The sequence below is a fragment of the Hyperolius riggenbachi genome, chromosome 10, assembly GCF_040937935.1.
Source record: "Hyperolius riggenbachi isolate aHypRig1 chromosome 10, aHypRig1.pri, whole genome shotgun sequence".
Classification (NCBI taxonomy): Eukaryota; Metazoa; Chordata; class Amphibia; order Anura; family Hyperoliidae; genus Hyperolius; species Hyperolius riggenbachi.
Genome location: NC_090655.1, coordinates 246961138 through 246983154, shown reverse-complemented (window position 1 = coordinate 246983154; position 22017 = coordinate 246961138). Strand labels below are relative to the sequence as shown.

The window sequence follows — 22017 nt, the reverse complement described above, 5'->3', positions numbered from 1 at the left end:
AAATGGAGGGCAGGACAGGTGACTCAGTGGGGCAGGAGGATAGGAGGGTAGAATAGATGGAGGGCAGGACAGGTGACTCAGTTGGACAGGAGGATAGGACTAGGAGGGTAGATGGAGAGTAGGACAGGTCAGGTGATTCAGTGGGGCAGGATGATAGGGTGTGGGCAGCCAGCACGGTGGCGTAGTGGTTAGCTCTCTCGCCTTGCAGCGCTGGGTCCCTGGTTCAAATCCCAGCCAGGGCACTATCTGCAAAGAGTTTGTATGTTCTCTCTGTGTCTGCGTGGGGTTTCCTCCGGGCACTCCGGTTTCCTCCCACATTCCAAAAACATACGGATAAGTTAATTGGCTCCCCCTAAAAATTGGCCCTACACTACAGTACTTACACTACATAATATACACATATGGCAATGGTAGGGATTAGATTGTGAGCTCCTTTGAGGGACAGTTAGTGACAAGATAGAGGGCATCTCCGAGGCTAGTTCTCCTTCCTCCTATTCCTGCCCTTCCTTCTGTGCTGAGACATCAACATATCCTCTTGCCTAATTTTTTTTTTTTTTTTTTTTTACATTACAGGCCTAACTAAAACGGCGGAAGTTTACTAGATATGTATCGCTCCTTGCTTACTGACTTATAGCTAAAAAGGCGACCAAATTTATTTGAGAGAACCGGGTCGGGCTACATAAAAATGGCCGACACCTTCCGGCACTGGGGACACTTTTTCTTGACTCTAGGGTCTAGCGATGTTTACTGAAACGTCTGACCACGCTGCTGCTGTTGTCCCTCTGTAAACCCGGAAATAGCCGAGCAGCTTTGGAACGCATACATCGGAAGTAGTGTTGACACGGAAGTAGGGGGTTTGGTACATTAGGGAGGTTCAATCAAATGCTTAGACGGGACAGGTGAGTGTTCCTCATGGCAAGAGTTGGGCAGACTGTGGTGGTAAGTTAGCAGAAGCACAGGATAAGACATAATACAATGAAGCTATGCATATTTTAATATGTTGCTGAAGTTCAACTGTTAAAATCAATGATAAGACCAGGCAGAACACTTATTAAGGGAGAGGGAGTGACATTGTGGAGGACATCAGTACTTGGGTGTGCCCTGAGCTCGTTTAAAGATGCAGAATGCTGGATCTATAAACAGTGACCCCTAAATGCTTTGTTCTCCTTACCTTGCCATTGTTCTGCTGTGCTCTGATCAGCAGCATGTGCGGCCTTGGGATGAGCACCTCCTGATCATGCTCCCATTGCCTGGAGCCTTCAGCGCTTGTGCAATTTTTAAAAGTTGCTACTGTGCCTTCACCAAATACTCCGAGAGGTGGGAGTGTAATTGAGGTGGTGCGTGGCTAGGGCTGCGCATGCGCGTAGCCTGTGACTGGCGCATTCAGACAGATTTTGGAGGGGCACAACGTCTGAATGGGACAGAGCGGAATAAAGGGGGACTAGGAGGACCACAGAGGGCTGGAAGAGGCCCCGGGTAAGTCAAACTGCCCACATTACATTCACTTTTGGCTCCCGTTAAATAGCAACAGACGTGGTATTCTTATATAACAGAGCAAGGTGTCTGTACAGCACTCAGCCCCCAAACTCTTAGACTGAGAATTCAAGTCCCTGTGTATTCGGAAGACAACAATTGATCATGTGTAGGGACCTAAAGTCTAGTGGACATTTTGAAGTGAGGCACACAGGGTGGAGAGCTAATCTAGGCCACACACTATGCAACCTTTAACCCGATAATGTTGGTGTTTTATTTAAAAAATGTCCTTTATTATATAGTGTGTTCCTAGTGCCGCACATATTGCCAAATGAATGCAGATTTATAGAGAATAGCAAGGAGAGATAAGAAGGCGTTCCTAAACCAGCAATGCAAGGAAATAGAAGAAAACAACACTGTGGGAAGGACAAGCGATCTCTTCAAGAAAATTAGCGATATCAAGGGAACATTTTACACTTAAAAGACAAAAATGTTAGGGGTATAACAGAAGTGGAAGCTATTAAGAAAATGTGGCAAGAAAATACAGAAGAAATTGTACAAACAAGATCTCAACTTTGCGGATAACCCTGATGGTATGATTTTTGGGCCAGAGCCAGACATTCTCGAGAGAGTGAACTTCAGTAGGCATTGCCAGCAACAAGTCTAGCAGAGATGGTGGAATTCCAGTTGAACTATTTAAAATAGTAAAAGTTGGTGCTGTCAAAGTGCTGCACTCAATGGGCTTTATTCACAAAGCGGTGCTAACAGTTAGCACACTAGTGAAAAGCCCTTTATCACGCCTAAACTCGGTTTAGGTGTGATAAGTTTAGGCATGATAAGTTTAAGCACCAACTGGGTTAGCACCGCAGTGCACAGCTGATCAAAAGTTTTGCGCTAGCAAAGTCTGGTGCACTTTGCATAGAGTTTAATGGCGCTGCTTTGCGTGTGGGACTTTGCGCGCGATCTAAACTTATCTAAACTTATCATGCCTAAACTTATCACGCCTAAACTGGCTTTTCACCAGCGTGGTGCAATGGTTATCACGCCTAAAGTCTCTAACTGGGTTAGCACCGCTTTGAGAATCGAGCCCAATATGTCAGAAAACTCAATGGGGCTAGTCTACTTTAGGAGACCCTGCAGGAAACCTCACAGGGAACAGTTCTCCAATCACAATACCCTCTTACAGCGCAAAGCATTGTGATTGGCCAAATAGTGTTGGTGTAGTTTTCTACAACCTACTGGAAACCTACCAGTTGAAGAGAGTGCCGTCCACCCAATCCTGAGTCCCAAAAATAAGACTAACGCCAACCCAACAATGGCCAAAGGACTACAAAAGGTCAGTTTACATGCCATTTCCCAAGAAGGGCAATGCCAAGGAATGTTCCAACTACCGAACAATTGCCCTAATTTTATAAGCTAGCCAAGGACATGCTCAAGATTTTGCAGGCCAGGCTTCTACAATATGTGAACCGAGAACTATCAGTAAAGCAAGCTGGTTTTTGAAGAGGCAGAGGAACCAGAGCTTAAATTGCCAACCTTTGATGGATTATAGAGAAAGCAAGGGAGTTTCAGTAAAACTTCTGCTTCATTGACCATACCAAAGCTTTTGACTGCGTGGATCACAATAAATTATGGCAAGTTCTGAGATGGGAGTTACGGATCACCTGACCTGTCCTGAGGAACTTGCAGGTCAAGAAGCAACTGTGAGAGCTGAACATGTAACACCGGATCTCTCACTGATGCACCGGGTCGCAGTACACGTGCTAGATTCTTGGCAGCGGCGGCACTAACCACCGGGAGCCATCTGATTTGTGTACGAAGCCTAAAGGTGCCTACTAATGATCCAGTCTTACTATTTCTATGTAACATAAGGATTTGAGTGCTGCCCTATTCTTTGTTTGGACTATATATAATACAAGGGTCTGTCTAAAGTATCCATTCAGTATATTTACTTTAGTTTATTCTTCTGCTACACAGATTTGGTAAAATTGGGCAAATAAAAGATTGGATAATTAGTGGCCACCATAAAGTCTGGTACACGCATCCAATTTAAGTTGGCTGATCACTGGCCAATTTTACCTCTTCCGTGTAGCATGAGGGCCAAAAGGTTTTGAATACTATGAGCAGACTGTGTAGATAAGCTCTCATACTACATAGAGGTGGTAAAATTGGATGTGTGTACCAGGCTTTAGGCTCTGTTCTCTAAAAACCTGCTGTCAGACCATTTCACTTGAATGACCTGCTGTAACATGCCTGAGCATCTTCTCTATCTCTCACCAAGCTAATTGGCTTCCACCTTTGATCAGTTGAAATAATTTTTATTACCGTACTTCAGCATAAAAATAGCTGTTCCAGAAGCATTTCTTGGTAGTGCAACTGAGAGCAAACAATTAGCTACAGGTGCAGGGCACAGTAAAGAGCTTTTGGGAATATAGCTGTGCACAGACAGAATTGGGAGATGGATAACAAGTAATGCTAATTGGCTTCATCAATCCCTAGGAGCTTAGTACAGTCTATAATAGAGAGCTAGAAAGTGTACTACTAGGAAACTTCCCACTTGAGGACCCTTTCATACTGTGGCGATGTGGCAAATTGCCGCACTGCTACTGCAGCCTAATGAAAGTCTATAGGGAAGTTCATATTCCCAAGTTGTGGGACATGCCCGATTTTAACGCTAGTGCGGGGCTCCTGCGGCAATCTATGTCGGCCTGGAAGACATGATAGTCTATGGTGAAGCAGGGTTCTTTAACCACTTAACGACCAGCCGCCGCCAATAGGCTGGTCTTTCCTTTGTTTCCATGGAAACGGCTGCTCGTTCGAGCGGCCGTTCCATGTCAGTTCACGGAGGGAGTCTCCGTGAACAGCCTGCGAGCCTCCAATCGCGGCTCGCAGGCTAAATGTAAACACCCAGGGAAGAAATCCCCGGTGTTTACAGCGTGCGACGCTGCTGTCACAGCAGCGCCGTAAAGGAGATCGGGGATCCGATCGCCGGCATCTGATAGGCTGAAGCCTATCAGAGGCGGTACAGGACGGATCGCTGTCCTGTACCGCCCATAGAGGGAAGGGGAGGGAGGGAGGAATTGCGCTGCGGAGGGGGGCTTTGAGCAGCCCCACCCCCCTGCTAGACACAAGGTAGTGGCGGCGATCAGACCCCCCCCCCCCAGCAGGATGTTACCCTAGTGGGAAAAAAAGGGGGGGGGGGGGAAGTCTGATCGCCCTGCCTGCAACCTGATCTGTGCAGCACAGATTGTAAAAAAGTCAGCCGGTCTTTAAGTGGTTAAACACATTGGCGTAGAATCTTATTTTTACAGTATGCTTCTGTGCACATTCACATACCCAAAACAGGAAGTGACTGCAAGTGTAGTACATGGTGTTCCCTGTCTGACATCTGTCCAACCAGGAAGTGAGCGCACTTGCGATCAGTTCCTGTTTTGGGTATGTGGAAGTGCACGGAAGTGTACTGTAAAAATATGATTCCACGAACTCACACCATGACGTTGCAGTGAAGGCCTTTTTGTGGCGGTGCAGCGCAATGCTAACGCCAATTTGTAGTGTGAAACCAGCCTCAGGCTGTCCTGTTTATTTATATATATATATATATATATATTTTATCCATCTGGCTAGCCTGTGCTTCTACACAGAATTGCCTCGAAAATGGTCCAGGCACTGCTTTGCTGAACGCACAGCGCACGACCTGCACTGATATGAACCTTCTCATAGACATTCAGTGCACAAATGTTTGGGGGCGATTCTTGAAAATCGCCTGCACATGAAAAAAGGCCGAAAACGCCTCTAGTGTGAACGAACCCTTATAGCCTTCTCTTGGCTTTTATAAGTTTTGAATACAGCTGAAATAACTATATTTTATTGTGTGTCTTCATCTCAGGTAAAAGCAAAGGGTGCAATTTTTCTCTGGGTATCACTGTATTTGCAGAATGGAGAATTGAGGAGGATTCTGGGAGTTGACTTGCTAATGGAAGAGGTGAGCAGTGCTAGGAAATAAGGATGGACAAGTGCTGGAGTCAAATGACTGAGAGGATCTTAAACCTCATTCTGGAGGTCATCTATCTGCTAACTGGAGAGGTGAGGAGAATGCTGGGAGGTCACCTTACATCATGATTATTAGTAAAACCCCTGACTGGAAGGGTGAGGAGGATGCTGGGAGGTCACATGACATCATGCTTTTTAGTAAAACCCCTGACTGGAAGGGTGAGGAGGATGCCGGGAGGTCACATGACATCATGCTTTTTAGTAAAACACCTGATTGGAAGGGTGAGGAGGATGCTGGGAGGTCACATGACATCATGCTTTTTAGTAAAACACCTGACTGGAAGGGTGAGGAGGATGCTGGGAGGTCACCTGACATCATGCTTATTTCTATTAGTAAAATACAGACCTGACTGGAGAAGTGAGGAGGATTCTGGAAGGTCACATGCCATTACTCTTATCTCTGATAATAGAACACACCCCTGACCGGAGAGGTTAGCATGATTCTTGGAGGTCATATGACATCACTCTTATGCAATATACTGTAATCTTAATATAGTAAACTCTGATCTTGGAAAACGTTGGGTATACGAGCTGATAGCCACTTGTTGCCTGCTCACTATCTGCACACTACTCTGGTCCTGCGTGGATTACCTCAAAAGCATCAGCAGGTGAGACCTATCCTTCCTGTATAAGCTGCTGCCTGATTACTGAGGGAATTGCCTGTCATCTGTGACTTGCTTGTGCATGGCTGCAATGCTACAGTATCATCCATCCGGGCTGCACAGAAATATGGACAGAGGAGCACACTATCAGTACTGTACCTGCATTAACTGGTGATATGTATGCTTCCTGTGCAAGCTGTTGCATGCAAATACCTGAATATTGAGCACTTTGCATTTTGATCTAGCTTACACACTGTGCTCGCTTGCTGAAGCATTGAAAAGAAAAAATTGACTCCCAGTTATTGACTTAATTAAGATACGGTACTGTAGTATACTTTGGGTGCTTGAGTATGACTTTTTTTTTTTTTATATAGTTAACTTCTGATATAGTAAACTACTTTGCCCGGTTCCTTGGGGTTTACTACAAAGGGATTATACTGTATCTGTAAGTAAAGCACAAACCTAACTGGAGAGGTGAGGAGGATTCTGGGTGGTCACATGACATCACTCTAATAAACCATAGACTTGATTAGAAAGGTGAGGAAGATGACATGACATCACTCTAATAAACCATAGACCTGATTAGAGAGGGGAGGAGGATTCTGGCAGGGTCATGTGATTATTACCATTTGTCTCCTGCAGCATTTCCCGCTTGTAAAGTCTGATGACCGAGTGATCATTACAGTTCTGGCATCTCACTTTTTGTACCCCAAGAGAAACAACAAACAAAAGATGATAGACCTCCTCTGCAAGATCACTGAGCTGCTGACAGGAGAGGTGAGCAGTGCTGGGAATTATGGGACATTATCCAGTAACAGTAAAGGCTGCGTCTGGATGGTAACCATATCATTGTATGTATGTCAGATTGTCCATGTCTATCTCTCATATGTAGGAGTGGGATCACTTAGAGGGACACAAGGAGATTTACAAGGATGCCATGACAGAGAATCAGCCGCCCCTCACATCACCGGGTAAGAGGAGACTTTAATTTCTTGTAAAGGAGAGATCAGTGTGCAGGGCCCACCTAGATCCCCCCCCCCCCCCCCCATTATCTGATAATCGCATAGAAACAATTAATGGGCTCTATTCACAAAACTTCTCATAAATGACTTTATTTATCACCTGATTGACAGCAATAACCTTTCAGCACATTTACAAGCAAAAAATCACTCAAAGTAAGTTGTTCCTGATTAAATTAATTAAAATATTACTTTTCTTACCTTAGTTATATTATATTTTTGCTTTTGGGAGCTTAAAAATGTAACATAGATAAGGTGAAGACAGGAGAAAAATCTTTGTGAATCATGCCCAATTTATTCAATGTGTGTGTGTGTGTGCGTGCGTGCGTGCGTGCGTGCGTGCGTGCGTGCGTGCGTGCGTGTTTTTTTCCTATAGATGCATCCAGCAACAGAAACCCACCAGAGAGATGGACAGGTCCTCTTCATTCCCTGCATCGTATACAAGAAGAGCACAACTATGCGCATCAGTATCAGGTAAATCTAGAACTGACAAGTGACTATAGGTTGCACTGATCGGCAAAACCACCAAAACTGCTTGCTTAATGTGTAGGTTCCCCTTGTGCCACCAAAACTCAGCTCAGACCCAGGGAGGCCTGGACCTCACATGGCCTCTGAAGGTGTCCTGTGGTACCTTGCATCAGAACGATACCAGCAGTTCCTTTTAAGGGAACCTGAAGCGAGAGCTATATGGAGGCTGCCATATTTATTTCCTTTTAAACAATACCAGTTGCTTGGCTGTCCTGCTGATCTCTTTGGCTGCAGTAGTGTCTGGATCACACACCTGAAACAAGCATGCAGCTACTTCAATCAGACTTTAGTCAGGAACATGTGCATGCTTGTTCAAGGTCTATGGCTAAAAGTATGAGAGACACTAATATGCATTTATTTCCTTTAAACAATGTAGATTGTCTGGCTGTCCTGCTGAGCCTTTGCCTCACATGCTTTTAGCCATAGACCCTGAAAGAGGAACTGTCACCAAGGTTTGAACTTCATCCCAAATAGTAGCTGATACCCCCTTTCCCATGAGAAATCTTTACCTTTTCTCAGATAGATCATCCAGGGATCTGTGGGACTGACAATGGCTATCATTCATAAAGCGTTCCCGCATGCGGAAATGCTAAAAACAGCCGACTTTACCGACCACTGAGCAAAATGTGTATTCATAAAGGCTGTTTCCGCATGCGAAGCTGACTTTCCCGAGCAGAGTGATAAATTACCGCCTTGTGCGGTGATTCTATGCGGAAATGTAACAAAAATGTAAATTCATAAAAAGTTTACACAAGCGGTATGCGGACGGGGATTACGCTCCCCTGGATGTAGCGATAAGCATGCGGAATACATGTAAGTGAATGGGACAGACTTCCCAAGCAGCAGCAGAGAGAACACTGCATGGAGGGACTCGGCCAGCTTCTCCTGTTTCCGCATGCCTACCGACAGCCTGTTCCAGAAAAACTCCGCAACAGGCAACATTTTTATGAATGACCACCCAGAAGTGTAAAATACCGACAGCGGTATTTTCCCGCACAAACTTTTGTTACCGACAACACTTTCATGAATGATAGCCATTGTGGTGAAACCCCTCCCACAGTGTGATGTCATGATGACCATGGTTATGGCAGTTTCCTTTCTGTGATCCTTGTTGCATTGTGGGAAATTACGGCTGTGTCCAACTGCCAAACAAGCTGTATCTCTTAAAAAAAACAACAACAACCTCCTAAGCCTATCACATTGTTAGTGTGGTTATAAATAATGGCAGTTGGCACTTAGTCAAACAACATGAACAAATTACATGGATAATATCAATCATTTCTTGATCTTTGTTCTGTTTTGTAAATTCTCACTTTGCAATGTTTTTAACTTTTTTTCCCCATTACTATTTTTCTGTTCCTCTTTAACAAGCTTTCAGATGAGATGTGTCTGAAGTTTGACTGATTTTGCTGCATGCTTGTTTCAGGTGTGTGATTCAGACACCATTGAAGCCAAAGAGATCAGCAGGGCTGCCTGGCAGCTGGTATTGTTTAAAAGGAAATAAAAATGGCAGCCTCCATAACGCTCTCTCTTCAGGAGTCCTTTAACCGGTAGTCCTTCCTTGCGCCACTTTTGATGCTCTGACCCAAGCATCTAGTATCACCATTTGCCCCTTGTCAAAAATTGCTCATATCCTTTAGATCAGGGTTGTCCATCCTGCGGCCTGCAGGCTACTTTTTGGGTCAGGCCCCCGCCTCTCCCAAGGCCACCTTTTGTTTATGCTTTGCTCTACCCCAGGAAGCCAGGACATTGATGCTCTGCCCCCTCTAGCCGAAAAATCGGGTGCTAGACCTGGGCTTTGGAGTTGGGAGTCAAGGAGTCGGAGCAATTTTGGGTACCTGGAGTCGGTGGTTTCATTAACTGAGGAGTCAGAGTTGAAGTTGGATGATTTTTGTACCGACTCCACAGCCCTGTGCTAGACACACCCCCTGCCCATGGACAGTACTACTTTAGATGTTCTCATGTCTCCTGCTTCCAGCATACCACTCTGAAGAACTAATTATTTGCTTGCTACCTAACCCATCGCCCCTCTTGAGAACTGCCATTGTAACAAGATAATGTTATTTATTTGTCAGTAGGTGGTTTCAATGTTGTGGTTAAATGGCGTGTGTCAATTTAGGATGACCATTCTCAAAAAAACAGGAAGGGGGCCTTTGACATCATTTGAAATTAAGACAATGTTATTTTATCATAATATGGAAGTTTTAAAGGCAACACACTCTCTCATGGCCAGGCACTTACAGAATAGCCATATGCATAGTCGGTGTCAGTTTTCTAGGCTGTCAACAGGGGTAAGTGGATAAACTGCACTGGTGTGTCTGGGTATCTCCATCATACAAAAACTTCTTAGTAAGAGTGGTGATATCTATTCTAGACTACAACTGAAACAGCAAAGGGTGTATCTGGGCCGTGACTATATTACTGTGTGTGTCAGGTTTATATAAGGTGATTTGAACCAAGACCACCCAATGTTTTTGATCAGTGATCACATAGGTTAAACACTGACTAATATTTTATTCACATATTAGATAACCCTATATCCCAAGCATGAGGCTAATCTTAATAACAGATTTAGGGATTTGTAGGGAGATCTAGTTTATAAATCATGGCGTAATTGAATAAGTACTGAGTCAAATCATTCAATAGCCAATAAAACCACATTTTATTACATGGTTAAAATACACAAATACACTATTTTCTTGTTATTTACAAAAACCATCATAGAAATATACAGATACACAAATCTACAATCATAGCAAAATCAACCCTGTATGGGAAGCTTTTTTTTTTTTTTTAACAGATTTAAGTCTCTATTTTACCGCTCAGGCCTAACACGGTCTATCGGATGTAGTAATAGGGACAATCAGTGTCTGTATTCATGTATTATCAAAAAATGGTTGCCGAGAAAATTTTGATTTTTCTGGACGCGTTTCGTGAACCCTATAGCAAATAATGTTCACTTCCTCAGGAGCATCACTTTTCCCAGCTAGATAGAAGATCATATGAATGGTTATCACCCCTCAAATCATTAAAAAGATTCAATTCAGATATCATCATAAATCGGATCATTCAAACTGTTCCAGGTAGTATTACATATTCACCCAAATGGTGACTCATAAACAATGAGCAATCCTGATCTTATAGAGACAGATGGGCCACTGATATGCTTAATGGCTTCCTATTTTCAGTGATGTTTGGTGCCTCGCTGTCTGCCTGGCACAATGGCGTGGGGGATGAGAGTTCAGCGTGCGTTTTATATAAGGTGTCAGGATGTCACTGTCAGTTTCTCCATGCAGGAGTGGCAGTATACAGAAAGACAAAGGGACCTTTGCAAGGACACCATGATGGAGAATCAGCTGCCTCTTACATCCCTGGGTAAGTGGAGACCTTTATTTCTTGTAAAGGAGAGAGAAGTCCGGAGGATCCACCTAGACCCCCACCCTATCATCGGATAATCACATAGAGATAATCTAATCAGTCAGTGTGTGTGTTTCCTACAGATGTGTCCAGTAACAGAATCCCACCAGAGAGATGTACAGGTCCGCTTTATTCTCAGGATTATACGCAGGAAGATCACAGCTATGTACGTCAGTATCAGGTAGATCCAAAACACACAAATGCCTGTTTAAAGTAACGCAAAACTGACATCACATTTACTAAATAAAACCCATGGTGGACTAGATTACCTGCTCTTGCGTGTCATGTTGCTGCGCAATGTCATAATCGAGGGGATTTGGAAGTGATTCATTGTATTATTTTCTTATTATTAAAAGTGTGGTTTGTGTAATTTACCTTTTCACCACTTGATGGCGGTAGAAACTATATTGTGGATTACCAGAAGGTGTTTACATTTTTTTCACTTTACTTTACTTCTGTTGTTATGAGTGGACATGACAGCCCCAATCGGGGTCATGTCCATTCATTCCAGGCACTGCGCTTGGTTCGGGGAACCATTGGTTCCCTTCCCCAATCGCTGACATGGAAATACCGCTGGGTATTGGCAGCACACACGCCCGCTGCAATAACACTGGACACGTATACACGTTGAGTGGTGTCTATCTGGACGACTATAGTCATCCAGATAGACTGAAGTACACACAAGATGAAGATGATTCTTCTTCTAAAAATGACCTTTTTTACATATCCCACAATTCTATTTCATTTTTCAATCTACATTTTAAGTTCACTGTTTCTTTTCTTTTTTCTTTACTTTTTAAGATTCTACTGTTTTCATTGTCTCTGCTCAATGACACATGCATTGAAGTATGCCAGGACTAAAATCTATGAACTTTTTCACTCTTTTTATCTCCTTCCTGCTCTCAAAAGCTATTTTCTGCCAGGAAAGTGGTTTATGGCAAGTGATTCCTTATCAGTGAGAGTTATACTATAGCCTGACCCTGATTTTTAACTCTTTCAGGGAGAGAAAAAAGGAACACAGCCTATTTATTTGTGTGCTTGGCACTGTACATACACCTCTCTGTCTCATCATGTCACATGTCACCTCATGTATCCTTTAACCACTTCGCATCCAGACCTTGTTTTCAACTTATTGACCAGAGCAGTTTTGACAGTTTAGCTATGTCCCTATTTAATCAGAAATAACTTTATCCCTACTTATGACACAGAAATGAAATATATATTGTTTTTTTCAAGACAAACTAGGCTTTCATTGTATGCCATTTTTTCTCTCAAACAATTTTGTTTTCTATGATTTTTAATGGGAAAACAAAGAAAAAAAAATAGAAAAAACATGTATTTCTCAGTTTTATCAATTACAGTTTTAAAATAAAAAGTGCTACTGTCGATAAAAAACACACATTTTGTTTGGCTATTCTTACTGCTTATCACAAAACTTCGATTATGTTCCGGTCACAATTTATGGTGATGATATTTGATTCTGAAATAGTGCTACAAAGTGTGTTTTTCACTATGAAATGAGAAAATAAAGTACCTTTAATAGTAAAAATCAATCTCATTAGCTCAGGAAACTTATATTCCCATTCACCAATTAGTCCTGCATCAGATAGTGCCAGAAATATGCACAGTAGCAAGCCCAATCCTGCACAGCACTGCTTCTGCTACAAGACGTATATCTACTGACCTGTGGCTTAAATGAAGTCCCAGAGGACGTATATCTACTGACCTGTGGACGAAGTGGTTAAGGCTTAGTTATGGACATGCAAGTGCCCAATGGGCACTATTTTGCTAGTTACCTTCAAGTTACCTGATTACTTCCTGCCTTTTATATAGCCCATACCTTGGCAGGTAAACCACTGTAAGGAGAATGCACGTGAAACAAAAAAGAAAAAGAAAAACCGAGAGCCCAATATAGTGCAGTAAGTCTAGCAATTGTTGGCAAAATAATTAACAGATGTGGATATACTCACAAACACGGGTTACCACATAGGCAACCACTTGAAATGCAGGTGGGGAGCATTAGAACCTGACCCCACTCAGGTTTAATAAGTCGCTCTCTGTAGATAGAAAGAAGGGGAGAGTCCCCTCCACCCAAGGTGGACTATATACTGTGCAAATTTGGACAGAGGCGCCAGGCAGGTTAAAATGATCTAAAAACAACTAAAAAGGAGGAGTACAGGTGGACTTACCTCCTGAAATGATGGACAATCGAGATTGTTCAAATCGCAAATAACAATTTATTTTGGCACTCCGCAACGCGTTTCGCAGGTATAACCCGCTTCATCAGGCAAGGAGTGCAAGCTCAAAAAGGTCCAATAGTGGCAATGCGCCTCTGTGAGATGTGCATTGCCACTATTGGACCTTTTTGAGCTTGCACTCCTTGCCTGATGAAACGGGTTATACCTGCGAAACGCGTTGTGGAGTGCCAAAATAAATTGTTATTTGCGATTTGAACAATCTTGATTGTCCATCATTTCAGGAGGTAAGTCCACCTGTACTCCTCCTTTTTTAGTTGTTTTTTAGATCATTTTAACCTGCCTTGCGCCTCTGTCCAAATTTGCACACTGTAAGGAGAAAACCATGTTATTCCTTAACTTCTGGTTGGTGCATTTTCTTGTGTACAGTCAATGAGTTTAATTTATAGGAACACTATCAAACCAAGTGTTCTAAAATGACAATGTACAAACAATGTCTAAGTAGCTGTGTAAACATTTTCCTACTTTTCATGTTAAATATCAGAGGCCATAGCTTTAATTCATTGAGTGTAGATTTTAGTTCAGTTGGAATGTTTTATTTTCAAAGGTTTGCTTCAATATTACATATTCTTTACATGTCAGACTGCATATGAAAAGGGGTGTCAGGTTTCACATACAATTACAAACAAGTTACATTTCCTCTGCTCTCCGTGCTGAATGCAGATAGCTCATTCAGAGAGACAGGCAGCTGCTGAGAGCTTTCTCTTGCACGCAGGGTTAACAGATGCAGTTTGAGGGAATTCCCCCCCCATCCCTTCATGACTGAGTAGTCCTGTCAGATTTTGCCTCAGACATCAGTAAGTGTGAAAGGAATTTGATAACCGTTAACAGAAGTGATAAGCTTTTAAAAGTATACACCTGTACATAACAGCACTTCCCAAACTATTCCTATGTCAATTGAAAAAAAACATGTTAATTGATATTGTTCCTTTTAATGCACTAAATGCTGTTTTCTAATCTTTGGGGAGTTTAGGGTAAAAAGCAGATGGATCTGCAAGCTGAAGTTACAGAGGAAGAAGAAGAGGGTGACATGATGAGAACAATTAAAGAGGAAGAAGAGGAGACGTATGTGACTGAGGAAGTGCACATTACAAAAAATAATGAAATGTCATGGACAATTGCTTTTGGAGAAAGAGAGATCTGTATGAGGCTTAATAAGCAGTCTGCAGAAGAGGGTGCAATTATGAGGACAATTCATGAGAAAGAACAAGAGACATATATGGGGACTGATCAGCAGACCATGGAGGAGGGTGACATGATGGGGACCGTTAGAGAGAAAGAACAAGAGACATATGTGAGGACTGATCAGCAGATTATAAAGGAGGGTGACATGATGAGGCCAATTAAAGAGGAAGAAGAAGAGACCTATGTGACGAGTGACCAGCAGTCTATGGAGGAGGGTGACATGATGAGGACAATTAAAGAGGAAGAAGAGGAGACAGAGGAAGATAACTATGCACACTGTTATCAGGTAACTCACAGGTAATTGTTAAATATATTCTTCTGTGTGAAGACCGTTAATGTTATCACGTTCTAATGGTGCTCTTTCAATTTTTTGGGAGGGTTAGGGTGACAAGCAAATGGATGTTCAAACTGAAGAGGAAGAAGAGACAATCTTAATGGATGATCTTCAGACTACAGAGAAGTGTGAAATGAGAAGGACAAATAAAGCGGAAGAAGAAGAGACGTCTGTGAGGAGTGATAATCAGTCTACAAAGGAGGGTGACGTGATGAGGACAATTAAAGAGGAAAAAGAGCTGTATGTGACACGTGATCAGCAGACAATGCAGGAGGGTGACTTTATGACGACAATTAAAGAGGAGGAAGAAGAGACATATGTGAGGAGTGATCAGCAATCTATGGAGGAGGGTGACATGAGAAAGACAATTATAGAAGAAAAAGAAGAGACGTATATGAGGAGTGATGAGTCTATAGAGAAGGGTGATGTAATAGGGACAAGTAAAGAGGAAGAAGAAGAGACTTATGTGAGAAATGATCAGCAGACTATTAAGGAGGGGGACATGATGACAATTGAAGAAGAAGAAACCTATGTGAGGAGTGGCCAGCTGTCTACACAGAGAGTGGAAATGGGGACACTGAAACGGGAAGAATTCTCTCCAGATATCAGTGCAGGTATGCAAGAAACACAAATTACAGAGACGTCACACACTGTGAGGGATTGTGATTTGTTTGCCGATCGCCAGCGATCAGCAAAGCGCCACAGCAGTGTCACCCTATGAGGGCGTTCTCACTGCTGCAGTTACATTTTGAGAAGATTGAAAACGTGCTTCCTGTACCTTTTTTCTTTTTGAGCAAATTTTTCTTAAAGTAATTTTCAAAAACACATATTCTTTTAAAAAGTGCTTAGCGAAAGTGCTTAGCGATTGCCTTTTGTAGTGTGAACTGGGCCTCATTTTTTCTTGTTTGGTGGGTTGTTGTGTGTGTGTTTTTTTTTTTTTTTTTTTTTTTTTTTTTTTTTTTTTTTTTTATATATAGAGTATAATTCTAGGTACACTAAATGAGATTTTCTAGCAGATTTCCTGTCAGAACGATTATTTCCATCATGTCCAATCTGATTTCCAAATCAATTATCCATCGAAGTGAACGTAAAATCGATCGGAAATCAAACTGGACGTGTTGGAAATGATCGATCTGACAGGAAATCTGCCATAACATCTCATCATGTGTACCTAACATAAGATCTAATGCCTAAAAGACACATTCACCAAAATAATGTTTTTGTTCTTTAGTTTTAGTGTTGTAGGCCGTAGAATCACAGTAGCATTAAACACTTTTCTTTCTCATACTGATCAGCAGAAATAGGCCCCTATGCAATTAACTTTTCTCCTGACTATTCCCCTAGAAGGTGGCAAGAAAATACTCAGAATTGGTTTGGTTTTGATTATTTACCCACTTTTAGCACCTTTTCAGTTGCAGAGTGCAGAAAAGTTCAATTTTCAAGAATATGAAAAGTCTTCTCCAGAGATAAGTGATTTGCATATGGGCTATAGACTTTTTCATGTCAGATTGAAAGCTGATCTCTGCAGGGTGACTACAAAGAAGAAACACGCAATTCCTGTTTGCTTAAAGAGAAACCGAGGTGGGTACTAAGAACGCTAATTGCACACAGAGGTTGGGTCTGCATATACTTCCCAGCCTCTGTTGCTATACTGATCCCCCCACAGGCCCCCCCAGCGCTCTGCTGTGCCCCCATAAATCATACGCCGAGCTGTCGATGCGCAGCGTGTCGCAGCTGGCTGTTTACCTTTGCATCTGTCACTCTCGCCGCTCCCCCCGCCTCCTCCATAGCGCCAGTCCCCGCCCACGTCTCTTCCCTCCCCGCTGAGGGGTGGGGGGGGCGGCGAAAGTGACAGATATACGGTAAACAGCCGGCTGCGACACGCTGCGTGTCGACAGCTCCGTGTATGATTTATGGGGGTTAAGCAGAGCGCAGTGGGGCCTGTGGGAGGATCAGTATAGCAACAGAGGCTGGGCAGTATATGCAGACCCAACCTCTGTGTGCAATTAGCGTTCTTAGAACCCACCTCAAATTCTCTTTAAGTATCCACCCCCTTTCATGTCAAACACTTAAAGGACAACTGAAGTGAGAGGTAATATGGAGGCTGCCATATGTATTTCCTTTTAAGCAATACCAGTTGCCTGGCAGCCCTGCTGATATATTTGGCTGCAGTAGTGTCTGAATTACACCAGAAACAAGCAGGCAGCTAATCTTGTCAGATCTGAGATTAATGTCAGAAACTCCTGACCTTCTGCATGCTTGTTCATGGTCCATGGCTGAAAGTATTAGGGGCAGAGGATCAGCACGACAGCCAGGCAACTGGTATTGCATAAAAGGAAATGCATATGGCTGTCTCCATATCCTTCTTACTTCAGTTGTCCTTTAAAACCTGTATTTCCTTCAGTGTTGTACTAGTGTTCACTTTCCTGTAGCCTCCTCCTTGCACAGTCACCTGCTTTTGCTGGACAGCTTCTTCTTGGCAGACTTCTAGGCTGTAGTATCCTTATTGCATGAAGTGATTTACTTTGTTGCATTTAAGTTTTTGAACTCTTAAAATCTGCAGTATTTGTGGATAAATACGACCTAAAATAGGACCTTTTCTTCATTCAGGTTACCATCCCTAAAACAAAGGGATGGTAACCCATTTGAACAAAGAAATCTAAAATGTCACACTTGTTCTCTTGTTTGTTGAGTAAAATGGTCCAAAGTGAGATGCAGTGTCCTTGGTATTCAGCACCGGCAAGGATCACCTGATACCGGACACATGTGCTTGCACAACTCTGGGGGGGGGGAGATTGGCAGTGGAACGGGGATGCAGAGAGGGACTCAAACGGATCAAGAGCCTTCCCTCCACTTAGGTGAGTATCTTACTTTTTGTTGTTGTTTGTTATTGGTTACAGTTGTCCTTTAAGCAAACTAGATTCACAGCAGTAAAGAGATCTAGAGTCTAAGGAGTCCATATGCTTCTCTCCTCTTAGGTGAGTATCTAACTTCTTTGTTTTTATTGGTTACAGTTGTGAGAATAAATCAGGTCATCTGGAGAGTGTTTTGTGGATGGATAAGTCAAAAATGACTTTTGTGGTTTGTATGAAAAGCTTTTGCTCAGTGAAAGGCGAGCACGTATTCCATCTGTGAAGCATGGTGGTGGTGGCCTTATAACAGCTTGAGCCTGCTTTCCTGTCTTTGGATCACAACGGCTTGCCATTACTGATGGAAACATGAATTCTAAAATGTCTAAGCAAATTTTGAACACAAATATGAGGGCATCCATTAGTGAACTGAGGCAGGCTAGGTCATGCAGCAAGATAGTGACCCTAAACATGCAAAATACTATATAACAGATAATCATTATGCAGAAGACCGTTAATATTTTAAAAAGGCTGAATCCCTTATCTTAAAGGACAACTGAAGCAAGAGGCTGCCATATTTATGTCCTTTTAAGCAATACTGGCTGCCTGGTTATGTTGCTGATCCTCTGCCTCTAATACTGTTAGCCATAGCCCCTGAACAAGCAATCAGCATATCAGGTGTTTCTGACATTATTGTCAGATCTGACAAGATCTGACAAGAATAGCTGTATGCTTGTTTCTGGCGTGATTCAGACACTACTGCAGCCAAATAGAGCAGCAGGACTGCCAGGTAACTGGTATTGTTTAAAAGGTTATAAATATGGCAGCCTCCATAGTCTTCTCATTTCAGTCATCCTTTAACCCTCCTTGCGGTTTATTAAAAATCCGCCAGGGGGCAGCAAAGTCTTTTGTTAATGTTTTTTTTTTTTTTGTCATGTAGCGAGACAAAGTCTCGCTACATGATAGCCGCTGCTCAGCGGCATCCCCCCAGCCCCTCAAAGAACGGGATCTCCTGGAGGGCTTGGCGGCATGACGTCACCGACGTCATTGGGCGTTCCGATCTACCCCTCAGCGCTGCCTGGCACTGATTGGCCAGGCAGCGCATGGGGTCTGGGGGGGGGGCTTCACCGCGTAATCGGCACAGAGCGGCGGCGATCAGAGAGCACACGCAGCTAGCAAAGTGCTAGCTGCGTGCTGCAAAAAAAAGTATCAAAATCGGCCCAGCAGGGCCTGAGGAATCCCTCTGCGCAGCATAGCCCGTGCTCAGCACGGGCTTACCGCCAGGGAGGTTAAGGCTCAGTTCCCACCTGTACCAGACCAACGAGAGGGGACAGAGTAATGTCCACTCTAGTAGTCCAGCTGGGGCCTAGGGCAGATGCCTTACCCACATAGGCTATAAGTTGGAACTCATCATCCTTCCCTGGATTATCGCGGACTGCTCAGAAGTGTGGTCCGCTTACTGCCCTGGATCCGTTGCAGAATGACAAGTGTGAACGACTCCTATTTATAAAATAAGAGCTGATCACTCGATAAGCGGAGAACGGACAAAAAACTGTCCGTTCTCTGCTCTAGCGGGTGAAGAGCCTTTTCCTACTGAAATGTTGAAACTCTCGAAGTAGCCAATTTAATTCACAGAACTGTGACATTCAGCAATGTCTGTACATCCTCATTCCTTCTGGCTAGTGCTGTGGTGATTGCTTTTTGTGGTCACTTTGACTGTCAAAGCCACTATCCAGAGTACCAGAGCGGTGAGAACTGGTGGTGATCTTGGTGGTCAATGCTCTGGAATCTCATCTCCATTCCTCAGTATAACATCATAGTACCAACAAATGAGATACTGTACACCATATGAAAGGGCCATCTCCATTCCTCAGTATAACATCATAGCACCAACAAATGAGGAGGGGATACTGTACACCATATGAAAGGCCCATCTCCATTCCTTAGTATAACATCATAGCACCAACAAATGAGGAGGAGATACTGTACACCATATGAAAGGTCCTTCTCCATTCCTCAGTATAACATCATAGCACCAACACATGAGGAGGAGATACTGTATACCATATGAAAGGCCCATCTCCATTCCTCAGTATAACATCATAGTACTAACAAATGAGGAGGAGATACTGTACACCATATGAAAGGCCCATCCCCATTCCTTAGTATAACATCATAGCACCAACACATGAGGAGGAGATACTGTACACCATATGAAAGGCCCACCCCATTCCTCAGTATACCATCATAGTACTAACAAATGAGGAGGAGATACTGTACACCATATGAAAGGGTCATCTCCATTCCTCAGTATACCATCATAGTACCAACAAATGAGGAGGAGATACTGTACAGCATATGAAAGGCCCATCTCCATTCCTCTGTATAACATCATAGTACCAACAAATGAGGAGGAGATACTGTACACCATATGAAAGGCCCATCTCCATTCCTCAGTATAACATCATAGTACCAACAAATGAGGAGGAGATACTGTACACCATATAAAAGGCCCATCTCCATTCCTCAGTATAACATCATAGAGCCAACAAATGAGGAAGGGATACTGTACACCATATGAAAGGCCCATCTCCATTCTTTACAAGTTCAATACCTGTAGGACATTTTTTAATTTTTAGTATAGATGGCCTTGTTGTATCATACAGTTTGTATAGTTTGTTTCTATATTGGTATTGTGATGCATATTAGCTCCATGTTGGAGGCCTGTGAAACCTTTGTATGAAATATGTATGATTAGGGATTTAAAAATAGGAATGATGATTGCGCTTTTAATTTTTTTTGTTTTCTCAACAGGTGGAGATCATGTTCTTTTACATGAAGAACAGAATAACTGCACCCAGCATCCTCAAGAAGGAAACCTGGTTGCTGGACATAAATCTCACCAAGCTTATCCTACAAAGATAACAGCAGATCTCACTAATAGCGAGGAGTCTTCTGATAGACCTTGTCTTGTTACCCCAAATACTTCCCCAGGATTGCTTAGATCAGATAGACCCCTTGGCCTGTCAAATTCTAGGATATTCTTTGTTGGTAAACTACGCTCATTGAAAAAGTTTCCATGCCCTGATTGTGGAGTATGCTTTCAAACACCAGGTCATCTTGCACAACATCAGAAGGCGCATAAAGAGGAGCGGACATTTGTTTGTTCAGAGTGTGGGAAATCATTTCAGTGGATTGGAGACTTTCGGAGACACAGAAGGACTCACACACACATCCGCCTTTTTATCTGTTCAGAGTGTAAAAAATGTTTTGTTCAGAGAAATCATCTCCATAGCCACCAGCTTTGTCACACAAGCAAGCGTCCATTTTCATGTGTAGAGTGCGGGAAACGGTTTGCACTGAACGCACAGCTTATTCAACATCTTAGAAGACACAATGAGGACATTTTCTGGTGCTGAGTGTGGGGAAGGTTTCATCTAGAAGAGAAACCTTCTTATGCACAAGATAGTTCACACATGTACATGTTCAAACTGTGAGAAATGCTTAAAGGATACCTGAGGTGACATGATGAGATAGACGTGTATGTACAGTGCATAGCACACTAATATCAATGCTGTGTTCTTTTTTCTTTCTCTGCTTGAAAGAGTTAAACATCAGGTATGTAAGTGGAAGTTCCTGTTTAAGTCAGACTACAGTGTGACCCTCACTGAAAAGAAATTCCAACTATAAAACACTTTCCTGGCAGAAAATGGCTTCTGAGAGCAGGAAGGAGATAAAAAGAGTCAATAGTTAATAGATTTTAGCTGTGGCATACTTCAATGAATGTGTCATTGAGCAAAAACAATAAAACAGTAAAAACTTAAAAAGTAGATTTAAATATAACATAAAACTGTGGAATATCTTAAAAAGTCATTTTTAGGAGAAGGAAGACTGATGCAATTTATTTCATTCGTTTATTTTTACCTCAGGTGTTTCTTAAAGTGTACCTGAGATCTTAAATGACAGTGTTGTACAGGATCTTCTCAAAAAATTAGCATATTGTAATAAAGTTCATTATTTTTTGTAATGTACTGATAAACATTAGACTTTCATATATTTTAGATTCAATTACACACAACTGAAGTAGTTCAAGCCTTTTATTGTTTTAATATTGGTGATTTTGGCATACAGCTCATGAAAACCCCAAATTCCTATCTCAAAAAATTAGCATATTTCATCTGACCTATTAAAAAAAATGTTTTTTAAAACAAAAAAAAGTCAACCTTCAAATAATTATGTTCAGTTATGCACTCAATACTTGGTCGGGAATCCTTTTGCAGAAATGACTGCTTCAATGCGGCGTGG

The 22017-nt window shown here is 42.6% G+C and overlaps 1 protein-coding gene across 4 annotated transcripts; it reads left to right on the top strand.

Moving 5' to 3' along the window:
- Positions 1-834: 834 nt before the first annotated feature.
- Positions 835-21675, top strand: LOC137535091 (zinc finger protein 316-like). 4 transcript variants are annotated; one of them, XM_068256888.1, is made up of 10 exons: positions 835-899; positions 5408-5556; positions 6768-6902; positions 7018-7096; positions 7521-7618; positions 10969-11047; positions 11173-11255; positions 14318-14815; positions 14913-15477; positions 20527-21675. In XM_068256888.1, exons 2-10 carry the CDS (start codon positions 5479-5481, stop codon positions 21129-21131), a joined length of 2220 nt encoding a protein of 739 aa, XP_068112989.1. In that variant the 5' UTR covers positions 835-899; positions 5408-5478; the 3' UTR covers positions 21132-21675. The 4 variants fall into 4 exon arrangements, with proteins under 4 accessions (XP_068112989.1, XP_068112986.1, XP_068112987.1 ...); XM_068256885.1 differs by having other exon boundaries at positions 11173-11270; XM_068256886.1 differs by having other exon boundaries at positions 851-899; positions 5360-5556; positions 11173-11270.
- The last annotated feature ends 342 nt before the right edge of the window (positions 21676-22017 follow it).

Coding starts and splice junctions, on each gene's coding strand:
- LOC137535091 (XM_068256885.1), top strand. CDS start 5,479: ATGGACAAGTGCTGGAGTCAAATGACTGAGAGGATCTTAAACCTCATT. Junction 5,557..6,767: donor TCTATCTGCTAACTGGAGAG/GTGAGGAGAATG, acceptor TGTCTCCTGCAG/CATTTCCCGCTTGTAAAGTC. Junction 7,619..10,968: donor ACTATGCGCATCAGTATCAG/GTAAATCTAGAA, acceptor TTCTCCATGCAG/GAGTGGCAGTATACAGAAAG.